At 43.0% G+C, this 12741-nt stretch overlaps 1 protein-coding gene across 1 annotated transcript in view; it reads left to right on the top strand.

Annotated features, from left to right (window-relative positions):
• Window positions 1–12741, top strand: part of VASH2 (vasohibin 2) — a 153560-nt gene that overhangs the window by 22141 nt on the left and 118678 nt on the right. The window contains exon 2 of the mRNA XM_082251367.1: window positions 11708–12188. Coding sequence (XP_082107493.1) covers window positions 11844–12188 — 345 coding nt within the window. The 5' untranslated portion in view covers window positions 11708–11843. The remainder of the gene's footprint in view (window positions 1–11707; window positions 12189–12741) is intronic.

The following is a 12741-nucleotide window of genomic DNA, read 5'->3' as shown; positions in this document are numbered from 1 at the left end:
GGATGTGTCACAACAGAGAACCAGGAAGGGGGTCGGTAAATGTGTAATTTACCAGCTCCTTCCTTTTCTGAATGGACAGAGTCATAGTAAGTGACATTGTAAAAAAAATTAAATAAAATGATAAAAAATAATACAATTAAAATACCAAAAAATAAAAACTACTGACACCAGTGGGTGAACTTCCAGGATCGCAAAGGTCACACTTGCGACAGGGCCCTGGCATTCCACCACCCTGGGGAGTCCCCAAGATGGCAGGAAGGGGACCCACTGCAGAACTTGTGAAAGGGTCCCGCAACGAGAGTAAAGGGCCCCAGGGCGCCAGGGGGCACTTCATGGTTTCTTGCACCGGGGCCCTGAAGGTTATAGTTACGCCTCTGGCTGGCCCCCTTTATACTTTAAGAGCCGGTTCACACTACTCCGACCTGGGACATGAGCTGTGTGACCTCAAGTCGCCCCAAGTCACTTGTCATTACAAATTCAATGCAAATGAATGAGAGGCGTCTTAATATGCACTACTGAAGTCTCTCCGACTTCAGAAAAGGTTCCTGTACTACTTCAAGGCGACCTCTATCCGATATGTGCACATAGACTTCAATGATCTATTTTCAAGCGACTGTGATCAGACTTTCCAGGAAGAAGAAACTGATTACCCAGGCATTCCCCACAGACAAAGTCGCCTATCATTTAACCACTTAAGCCCCGGAAGATTTTACCCCCTTCCTGACCAGGGCCTATTTTGCGATTCGCCACTGTGTGACTTTAACGGACAATTGCGCGGTCGTGCGACGCTGTACCTAAACGAATTTGGCGTCCTTTTTTTCCCACAAACAGAGCTTTCTGTTGGTGGTATTTGATCACCTGTGCGATTATTTATTTATTTATTTATTTATTTTTTTTGATCATGCGCTATAAACAACAAAAGAGCGTAAATTTTGCAGAAATAATAATTTTCACATTTTTTTTATATGAAATTCCCAAAAAAAAAAAGTAAAAATCTAAATTTTTTAACATTTTAGGCCAATTTTTTTTTTACCATATGTTTGGTAAAAAAAAATCGCAAAAGCGCATTTTGATTGGTTTGCCCAAAAATGATTGCGTTTTACTAACAAAGGGAAAGATATTTTTGTCATTTTTGTTTTTTTTTTTTTTAACGCGTAATGGCGGCGATCTGTGATTTTTTTTTTTTTTTTTTTTTTTTTTTTGCGGGACTGCGACATTGGGGCGGACAGATCGGACCCTTGACTGACACTTTTGGGGGTACCAGTGACATTACTGCAGTAATCAGTGCTATACATATGCACTGTTACTGTAAAAATGACACTGGGAGGGAAGGGGTTAACTGTATTGGAGAGGGAGGGGTTAAGTGTGTCCTAGGGGCGTGATTCTAACTGTGATTGGCTGTGGCTTGATGTGTAAGAACAGTGATCAATGGTCCTACATAGTAGAACTGTTTGATCACCATTCATACACAGGGGAGGGAGACTGACAGGCGGCTTTGTTTACACTAGCCACCTGCCTTTCTCCCGCTGTCACGGACGATCGCGAGTGCCCGGTGGACATCGGGACCGCCGGGCACACGCGCAGGGGGGTCCGTGACCGCGCATCTGGCGGTGCGCGCTCCCAAAACCCTTACAGGCTAGCGACGTAGCCCTACGTTGCTTTGCCTGTGAGGGGCTGATTGCCGACGTAAATAGTCGTGCGGCAGTCGGCAAGTGGTTAAGTCTCTTCAAAGTCACGCTAAAGTCGCGCTAAAAAGTCGCTCCTTCATGGGGCGACTTTCTGGTTGCGGTAGTGTGAACCAGCTCTTAGGAGCTATGCAAACTGTTTTTGTTGCACATTCTTTTTTTCCATGCTATTTTTCCAGCAGTTGTAGAATTTAGCAGCTTGGTGTAAAAATCAACAGTAAACCCGTACATAATTTTAAACAAAAGCCCGGCCTAATACCAAGATGCATACACTTTATTAGACAAAAATTCCTCTTCTGTGCCCCTCTCTGATTGTTTCACTTTTAACTTTCCATGACTTCTAGGCTAAGCCTTGTCCAGTGAAAGAGCCTGCAGGCACATGGCAGGGTTTAAAATGATTGTAAATGTTCAATTTTAATATTATACAGGATTAATATAGCGCTAACAGTTGGCACAGTGCTTTACAACATGAGGGCAGACATGACAGTTACAATACCATTTAATTAAGGAGGAATCCAAGAGCCTTGCTCATTTGAGATTACAGTCTAGAAGGGTCAAGTGATACAAAAGGTAATAACTGTGGGGGAATGAACTGATGGAGAAAATAAAACGACAGTTGTTAGTTTGAGGCAGGATAGGCTTCTCTGAAGAGACGTTTTCAGGGAATGCCTAAAGGAGGATGGAGTTGAAGATAGTCGGATAGATTGGGGTAGGGGATTCCAAAGGTTGGAGAGGCTCTGGAGAAGTCCTGAAGATGAGTATGGGAGGAGGTGATGAGGGAGCTAGAGAGCCGAAGGTCTTGGGAGGAACGATTTGGTTGGGATATTGAGACTAGGCTAGTGATGTAGCTGGGGGCAGAGTTGTGGATGGCTTTGTAAGTTATCCGTATATTAAAAAAAAAAACGAGATTTTATAATCACTTAAAGATAAAAAAAACCTTCTGATTTTACAACTACTTAAAGCGGAGTTCCAGCCACAAAAAAAAAAAATTTCAATGAACATACCCCCGGGACAGTCAGGGCTAGTACATTCCACAATGGCTAGCCTCTGATCTGTCCCGGTTCGCACTTACATTTTAGAAGAAATACTTACTTTTAAAATTTATTCCCCAGCACTGCCATCTCAGGTGTGGGCAGCTTGAAGCCAGCGCGATCCTCTTCCACGTCCTCTTCGGTCCCATGATGCACTGCGCTGGCCCCGCCGTCACTTCCGGGTCTGCAGCGTCATCCCTGCACAGCTTCTGGGCATGCCCAGAAGCTGTTTAGCAAGGTATGACGCGCCTGCATCGGAACTGACGTCGGGGCCGGTGCTGTCGCATTGATTCCTGGGAGCGATGACGTTCAGCTCCCAGGAATCATTGCAAAGCGGAAGTGACGGCGCGGGCCGTGCGGCCGAGGGAGGAAGTGGAAGGAAGGTGAGTATGTTTTTCTGCAATTACAAGGTAAGTAAAAAAAAAAAAAATCCTAACTACCCGTTTCTTTTTCAGGTGAGCTATAGCAAGCGGATGGCCCAAAATCGACTATGTCGATTTTGTGGCCGGAACTCCGCTTTAAGTCCTGTTTATAGGGTCATTGGAAAAACAGGACCCTTCACTCATGTAACATTGATTGTTTTAAACCATGATCCACTGTGGATCACTTTTCAGAGGGGAAGCAATAATACGCATGTGTGAATGAGACCTTACACCTTGGCACTACACTCCTTCTTTGATTGTATTTTATGCTTGCTGCCCCTTTGAGCTAGAACTTCTCGTTAAAGCGGAGTTCCGGCCTCAAAATTTTTTTTTCAATAAAAATACCCCAGGGACAGTCAGGGCTAGTGCATTTCAGCAACGATAGCCTCTGAACTGTCCCTGGGTTCACTTACCTTTTAGAAGAAATACCTAACTTGAAAATGTCTTGTCCAGTGCTGCCATCTCAGGTGTGGGCAGCTGAAGCCGGGGCGTCCTTTTCGGTGTCCTCTTCGGTGACGCGGGAGCCCAGAATGCCCTGCACCGGCGCTGCTCGTCACTTCCGGTGAAGGCGCGTCATCTCTGCACAGCTTCTGGCATGCCCAGAAGCTGTTTAGCAGGGAATGACGCGCCTGCATCGGAAGTGACGAGCAGGGCTGGTGCAGGCGCATTGACTCCTGGGAGCGATGACGCCCAATGCAAGCAGGAAGTGATGGCGCGGGAGAGGGAGGAAGAGGAAGGAAGGTGAGTATATTTTCTTCAAAAACAAGGTAAGTAAAGCAAAAAAAAAAAAATTGTGATTATCCAATTCTTTTTCAGGTTACTTAGAGCAAGCGGATGTCAAATTTTTGTTTTGAGGTTGGAACTTTAAGGTTATTCTGGACTAGATATATTTAGCCCAAAAAGAAAAAATCACAATAACATTACATTAACAGCTGAATCCCCCCTCCCCCATGGACTCTTGTCACTGAGATGTGTTGGGCTGACTCTTGTACATGATAGGGTTAACAGCTGATTTCTCGTTTAAGGAACAATGTGCTTATTTTTAGAAGGTTGCACTTCTGTGTCATTCAGCATCGCTCCTTGCCTGAAAAGGCGTCTTGTTGGGTCAACACTCCTTTTTTTTTTTTGTTAAGGTAAACTTTGTGAAATGTAGCTTCTATTTGCTCTTAAGCCCCGTACACACGTACCGATCGTCGGCATACAAATGTTCGTCTTTTCTCCCCGGGATGTCGGTGTCTGTTGAAAAGTGCAAAGACAGCACAAGGACAGCACAAGAATTTTGTCTGCAGACTTCAGCTGACTGCAGAAGTGATGTCATGTAATGGTTAACTTTCCCTGTGTTTTTAATTTTCTGAGCATGCCCAGTCTTGCAAATCTGCGGTCTGTCGGCCGAATTCTGTACTGACAGGCGAACAATCGTCCGTTCTGGTGTCCGCAGACAAAAATTTTCATGTTTGCACGAAAGACTTTTGTCCGCGGATTGTGCGCAGACATCTGTCGGAGGCACCATACTAACACGCGTACAATCGGCAGATCTTTCGTCCGCCGACGTTTGTATGCCGACGATCGGTACGTGGGTACGGGCCTTTAGTCTTTTAGAGGACCTGTCTTCAGAAGGACAGTTTGAAAACTATGTATGTTCATCATGGAGAGAGATTCTGGAGTTCTCAGAGTATTTTCTACAAAGGGTCAGCCCACCCAAAACTGATAAATGGAAGAACAGACAAGCTCAACTAGAGATATGTTGGGAATAAAGGCACCACGTCCCAATATGCATAAATGATGTTATATATATGACATGTATCCTTTTTTTTTTTTTTCTTTCAGTAACTGTATAGAGGTATATATAAAACCCCTCAACTGCCCCTGAGGAAGCGGCGTTTGCCGTGAAACATGTCGGGCTTCAGTTTTGGGCATCATCGTTCTTCACGCTGGTACTAACCAGGACATTCGATGTCTAGGGTCTATAGTACAATCTATTAACCCCAGTGTAGGACATGATATGTATGGTTTAATTATACAGTTTAATATGATTGTGCTTGCAACTACATGTTCTTAATTCATATTGTATCACTGTCTCATCTTGTTTGATAATACAGTGTATTTTTATATTTGTTTTCTCAATAAAATATTTGATTTTATACATATTTTCCAATTATATTGGTCTATGACGGCACCCCTTTAGAAAGTCCCCCCATATACGCCCCCTTTTTCTTTCCCCCCTTTTTTCTTCAAAACTGATAAATGATATTTTGTAGATGCTGGGGAGTTTCCCAACTTGATGGTTTCTTATATCTCTTGTGGACTTTGTTGGTGAGATTTCTGCACACAGAATGTTCCCATAAAAGGGGGCTCCGCTTTTCCTGCTGGATTAATCATTTATGTTATATTATGGAGAATGTAACAGGAAGATCTGGAACACAGATAGGTGGTCAGGAACGGAGTCGGGAATTGCGGTATGGCGAGGAGTATTTAAAACATGTAAAGCCTCGTACACACAATCAGATTATCGGACGATCGTTTGTCCGTTTTTTTTGTTGCATGCTAGTCTAATATGGAAAGTGAAGAGGTTACTTTCATACGAAAATTCAGGTACGACAGAATTCTACTTCAGAAGTGATGTCATGTGTTGGATTGTTTTGGATGTGTTCTTTCATTTCTGAGCATGCCTAATCTTGCTCTTACCATTTTTTTCGGATGAAAACTGTACTAATTAAATGAAAATCTGACGTTGTGTTGACGTATGATAAAAATTTTGGGCGGAGTCTCCGACGTCATACGTCACTTCCGGTTGTCGGCCGTGGAACGCGGAAGCATCCCGGCGCACACTGTACTCTGATCTCGACCATCTTAAGAGTGAGTTATCTACGCCTTGCTTTATGCTATGTATGATTTGACTATTCACCATGGGGTTTCTTCTTCTATGAGCATCTAGGCCTCCCGCCAGCGGCTATTGATTGCATCATTTTTCGAAGGGGAACCCCTCATCATCATACAGGTTGTATTCCCAAAAAACGCCACCTAGTGGCCACTACGGTTTTTACACATCAACGTTTTTTTCAGTTTATCATCACACTTTGTGTGGCACGTTTTTATTTACCTATCACCTAGTTCTTTTCACCCAATGCCTGGTAGTGGGTTTATTACACTCACGATATCGGTTTATAGCACTGTTTAAATTTAATTTGTAATAAACACCCAGACTTGCATTTCTGACTATCATTTATAACACCATTTGGCACATTTCACCATTTGTGGGTTTTTACACCCTTTTATCCCCACTCACGTTATTTGGGGTATTTATAAAGGTAGCGCCAACACCAATCGTCACATTTTTATTTATCACTTTCACCTTCATCTAAGGTTTTGATTGGGGCAGTTTACACCTTATTATTTATTTGTTTTGCGTTTTTCCACCCCCTTTTTTTTTTTCATATTTTGAAATCCGTAGCGCTGGTCACCCCTCTTTATCATAAAAATTTTATAGCCTGCACATCCAGTTTTTGTCGTCCGAAAATTCGTAATCGGCTGTCGAAAGCACTATACTAACAATCCGAAAATCGGCAGATCGTTCGTCGGACAAAATGTTCCTTCCAATTTTCGTATTGTGCATACGGGCCTTAAGAAACCAGGGCAGACTCGGCCCACCAGTATACACTTCTAGTTTAAAGCTGACTTTTGGGTGGATTAACCCTTTAAAGTAACACTAAACTCTGGTTAAAAAAAATCTGTTCAAGTATGTGTTCCTTAAAGGAAACGTTTGTGTCATTCATCATTCAATCACAATTTCTAGTGCATAAATAAACTACAACTACCATCTACCATTGTGGCAGATGGCTTGTTGTTCCCAGTGAACTGTGAGGATGCTGATGAGCATTCTTGTAGTTCATTGATTCTACCTGGACTTTAGTGACTGTCTGCCCATTCCTAAGGTATGGACTGATAGTCTGCAGAAACCTGGCACTGCACCCGCGATCTACTGATTGTAGGTGCAATGCTCTACAGGCTGCAGAGTAAAAAAATAAATAAATGTGTGGTTGTTGTTTGTGTTTTTTTTTTGTTTTTTTAGCAGCAAAAAGCCGTGCATTTATTATTTTATTTATTTTTAAAAAGGGGAACTTCTCCTTTAAAGTGTAATTAAACCCACATCATAAAAAACGATCAATAAATGGTGTATTACATGCTGTCCATACTCACTCAGTCACTATGAGATTCGTTTTCTGTATTCTGCAAAAAGCCTGGTTGATCCTTCTGCTCTCTATCTCCCCCTTCTGTCCATGTCCCCAATTCAGCTAGGGATTTTGCAGCTGTATTGGTAACTCTGCACATGCTCAGTTTTCAGTGAGTTTCTATGCTGAGCATTTCCCTCCTATCACATCTGAGCAGCCCATGTGATCTATAGAGTCACACATGTGGGTGCATACACAGTGGTAAATGACCGCCCACTCCCTCCCACCTCCTCCATGCCCATTAACCAGCTAAACACAATGGGGGTGGGATATACTTCTTGATTGATGGAGGCTTCACCTTCCTGTTGTTATAAGACTGGAAGGAGCGTGACACAGCCTGTGACTGGCAGAAATCCGCCCACATCATGTTATTTCCACAAATTAATAAACATTTGTTTTGCACATCGAGAGACTGAAATTTTTGCCCATTCCTCCTTGCAAAACAGCTCGAGCTCAGTGAGGTTGGATGGAGAGTGTTTGTGAACAGCAGTTTTCAGTTCTTTCCACAGATTCTCGATTGGATTCAGGTCTGGACTTTGACTTGGCCATTCTAACTGGATATGTTTATTTGTGAACTATTCCATTGTAGATTTTGCTTTAGGTTTTGGATCATTGTCTTGTTGGAAGACAAATCTACGTCCCAGTCTCAGGTCTTTTGCAGACTCCATCAGGTATTCTTCCAGAATGGTCCTGTATTTGGCTCCATCCATCTTCCCATCAATTTTAACCATCTTCCCTGTCCCTGCTGAAGAAAAGCAGGCCCAAACCATGATGCTGCCACCACCATGTTTGACAGTGGGGATGGTGTGTTCAGGGTGATGAGCTGTGTTGCTTTTACGCCAAACATAACGTTTTGCATTGTTGCCAAAAAGTTCGATTTTGGTTTCATCTGACCAGAGCACCTTCTTCCACATGTTTGGTGTGTCTCCCAGGTGGCTTGTGGCAAACTTTAAATGACACTTTTTATGGATATCTTTAAGAAATGGCTTTCTTCTTGCCACTCTTCCATAAAGGCCAGATTTGTGCAGTATACGACTGATTGTTGTCCTATGGACAGAGTCTCCCACCTCAGCTGTAGATCTCTGCAGTTCATCCAGAGTGATCATTGGCCTCTTGGCTGCATCTCTGATCAGTCTTCTCCTTGTATGAGCTGAAAGTTTAGAGGGACGGCCAGGTCTTCGTAGATTTGCAGTGGTCTGATACTCCTTCCATTTCAATATTATCGCTTGCACAGTGCTCCTTGGGATGTTTAAAGCTTGAGAAATCTTTTTGTATCCAAATCCGGCTTTAAACTTCTCCACAACAGTATCTCAGACCTGCCTGGTGTGTTCCTTGTTCTTCATGATGCTCTCTGCGCTGTAAACGGACCTCTGAGACTATCACAGTGCAGGTGCATTTATACAGAGACTTGATTACACACAGGTGGATTCTATTTATCATCATTAAGCTGGATACACACTATCCAACTTTTGTGGTTAGATTTCCTTCAGATTTACCTTTTCTATGTAGTGCAAGGGCCTGCCAGATTGCATACAAATTGAAAGTGTTTAGGTTTGACCTCATATTATATGGTTTTGGTAAGTCTAAAGGAAAAAGTCTTCAGAAAATCGTATAGTGTGTATGGCCCATTAGTCATTTAGGTCAACATTGGATCATTCAGAGATCCTTACTGAACTTCTGGAGAGAGTTTGCTGCACTGATAGTAAAGGGGCTGAATAATTTTGCACGCCCAATTTTTCAGTTTTTTTATTTGTTAAAAAAGTTTGAAATATCCAATAAATTTTGTTCCACTTCATGATTGTGTCCCACTTGTTGTTGTTTCTTCACAAAAAAATTACAGTTTTCTATCTTTGTTTGATGCCTGAAATGTGGCAAAAGGTCGAAAAGTTCAAGGGGGGGCCGAATACTTTCGCAAGGCACTGTATTTCTTTTACTAGCAATGACGGCAATCAGACTTCTAGCAGGACTGCGATATTATGGTGGACACTTTTGGAGAATCCGTGACACTTATACAGTGATCAGTGCCAAAAATATGCACTGTCACTGTATTAGGGCCATTGGCTTCTAGGGTGATCAAAGGGTTAAATGTGTGCCTAGCCAGTGTTTTACTAAGCGGTGGGGTGTGCTTTTACTGGGAGAAGACATGGATCCTAGTCCCTGCTTTGCAGGAACACAGGATATATGCCTTCCCTACTGACAGAACTGCAATCTGCCTTGTTTATGTAGGCAGATTGCAGTTCTGTCTCTCTGGCTGATGATTGGCTAGTGCCAGTGGACATCAAACCCGCGGTACCCACCGATTGGTTCTTAATGCGCCCCCCCCCCCCCGCCTGGAAGAGTCAGATTGTGCAGATTTTGTGTGTGTGTGTGTGTATGTATGTATGTGTATATATATATATATTGTATATAATAGTGTGTGTGTGTGTATATATATATATATATATATATATATATATATATGTGATCTGGCACAGTGGTGCCACCCTGTAGCAATTAAAATGCTATAGGGCAGGCCTTGCACCCCCCCCCCCCCCCATGGTCATATTTTTGTTGCTATTGTACTTCTCTTCTACCACCTATATCTATTGTTGGCTTGATATTTCATAGTGGGTGTTTTCTGGGGGTGAGTGGATTCAACATATTCCATGTATGTTTTGAGTGCTATGGAACACCACTACTGCTATGTGTACAGGTTGTATTTGCTTTATTGGTTGTAACTCAAACTTATTCTGATTTGCAAAAAATTGAAAATTTTGGCTACCATAGTTTTTACAATTTTTCACAGGCACTGTCAATTTTAGGGCTTTGCATATATTTGGTATGTAAATACTTGATATAACCTTATTTTTTTTATAAATTAGAAGTAATTGGGAATTCTATTGTGTTTGTGTGCACTAAAATATGTTAAGTGTGTTTCTGGATTTACTCTAAAAACATAAAAGCTGAGATTTATTCTTTCTATATTTTACCTTTACTGGTTACTCCCTCCCACCTCATTAACATGTTTACCCTGCTTTAGTGTTCCTTTTGAGCCCTTGGCCCTAATCCCATGAATATAAGGCCTCATGCACACAGGGCGTTTTTACAGCTGCTTTTAGGAGCCTCAGGTGTTTTTTTTTGTTTGTTTTTTGCAGCTTAAAATGCCCCTCCATGTTGTTCTATGGCCTCATGCACAAACAGGCTTTTAGGAGCTGAAAGTGGCCTAGGCATTTTTTAAGCGTTAAAAAAAAAAAAACCTAGGGCCAGCGCGTTCTGGAGCTGTAAAAACGCCTGACGCTGCTAAAGGCCGCATACAGCATTAGGCCATGTCAGGTGTTTTTAAGCTGTAGTAGTTGGATTTGAGGTTGGAAAATAGAAGAGGGCAGAGAAAGGCTGCCAAACACGAACGCTGCTAAACATGGCTAAAACGTGCATTAACGCCAATACGAAACTCTTCTAAAAGCATGTTTTTCCTGGCGGCAAACGCCCTGTGTGCATAAGGCCTAAAGTTTGGGTGAGGGAGTCAGGAGGAAAGAGCTAGAGAATACTGGATGTCGTCTAGGTAGAAATTAAAGGATCTATCGGACTTGCTGCAGCTCTAATGCTCGAAGTATCTGACTCTGTATTGATTTCAGTGGAAGCAGTGGTGTATTTAGGTTTTGTGCTGCCCTAGGCCTGACTAAACTTGTGTACCCCCTGATTTAAATATGACGCACCCCTTCCTGTAAAGGCCACACCTCTTCCTGTTTATGACCCGCCCTGTCATCTGTAAACCACAGACCACAACCACAGTCTATCAGTGCCCATCAGTGTAGCCTCATCAGTTCCCAGAAGGTCAGCCTCAGCAGTGCCCATCATCATACCATCATATCATACCAGGAGCTAGCGGTGTGACTGCTTTATGGGGGTGCCAGACTTATTTGCCTCCTGGACCCTGCCCTCCAGCCCAATTCACCCTATAAGACTGGCACTATACTAAAAGTGTAGCGCAAGCCGACAGGGACCCTTTTTAGTGGGGGAGCCGGGAGGAGGCTGTTTTTTTCTTGTTAATGGTGCAGCTTTTTTGCTGCCCCCCTGCAAAGTGTTGACCTAGGCCTGGGCCTTGTTGGCCTAGGCCAAGATACAGCACTGAGTGGAAGTGCTATTTCAGTTTAGGTGTTTTAGCAGAGCAATGGGTATAAGAAAACACAACATACCAGGGAATATTGTTACTTATATGAAAGCCATTATAAAGTAGTAGCATTGTGTATTCAGTTCTTGATGGCTCTATCTTTGCTGTGGGCCTTTTGACTTTCCTGTAAGATATGATTTGATTTATAAGAATACATCATTCATCCTGTGGTGTTCTTTCCTCTGTTCAGGTCTATGAAGCTGGCCGGCATCTCTTTGCCTTCCCTATGTGCTCCGGGTGAGTTGGAGGTGGTTAAGATGGACGTTCTCTATCCTGGGATGTATTGAACTGGTTGGTCCTCGGTGACTGGGACACATTTTGCCAATATGACCGGGTCCAGTTCCAGCTTCCTTCGTGCTCACAGCAAGCACTGCCACACACACCACCAGAATGTTGGCACAAAGACTACAAAGCCCGCTCGGTCCCGGAGTCTCCATGACCGGCCTCTGGCTGCCTCCCTTACACCTGCCCCAGCCAGCGCCTCGGGTAACAGCTCGGGTGGCTACTCTGAGGAAGAGGATAAGGAGCCTGGGAGTTTGTTTTACGTCAACAAAAGTGGCTTCCCCATCGACAGTCAGACCTGGGAGCGGATGTGGACTCATGTGGCCAAAATCCATCCTGAAGGCAAAGACATGGTGGACAAAATACGAAATGCAAGCCTGCTTCCCAAGGTAAGATGTCATTTGTGGAATTTTTCATGCTTTTTTTTTTTAATATTAGATAAATAACTCTTGAAAGGCCTAATAATCAAAAGAAGGAAAAGTAGGCAGCAATATTGCTAAATCCAAATAGTCCATGGTTTATTCTGAGAATGAATGCATCTCCCTTCAGAGAGAGAGTGTGGCTGATGCACTTCGCCTGTAATTGGGTTAGGCCCAATGATGAAACGCGTCGGAGCAGAGCCTGATGCTGATTGGAGGTCTGATTGAATTTAGTAGTAGTGTGGCTCTATTTTATTTTATTTTTTTCTTAGTTATGTTAACATGGAATAGATCCATTAGGACCACTAGGCACCTGTTTCTGGTTATTTGGGCCTGGATCGGTACCTGCTGCATGTACCTTATATCAAAAGCTGAAAGCCCAGATTGAAGCTGGCTCTTTTGTTTAAATCCACATCCTTTTTAGCTAGGTCTATTCAATCCGGGTCTACACTTGAAAAACAGGGACCCAACGAGAACACGGAGCTACTGGGTAGTTCTAAAATCTTCCGACTATATTAATTTG

Source organism: Pelophylax lessonae (genome assembly GCF_965119305.1).
Source record: "Pelophylax lessonae genome assembly, chromosome: 3".
Lineage (NCBI taxonomy): Eukaryota > Metazoa > Chordata > Amphibia > Anura > Ranidae > Pelophylax > Pelophylax lessonae.
Note: the sequence above shows the minus strand (reverse complement) of the source record. Positions and strands in the feature narration are given on the sequence as shown.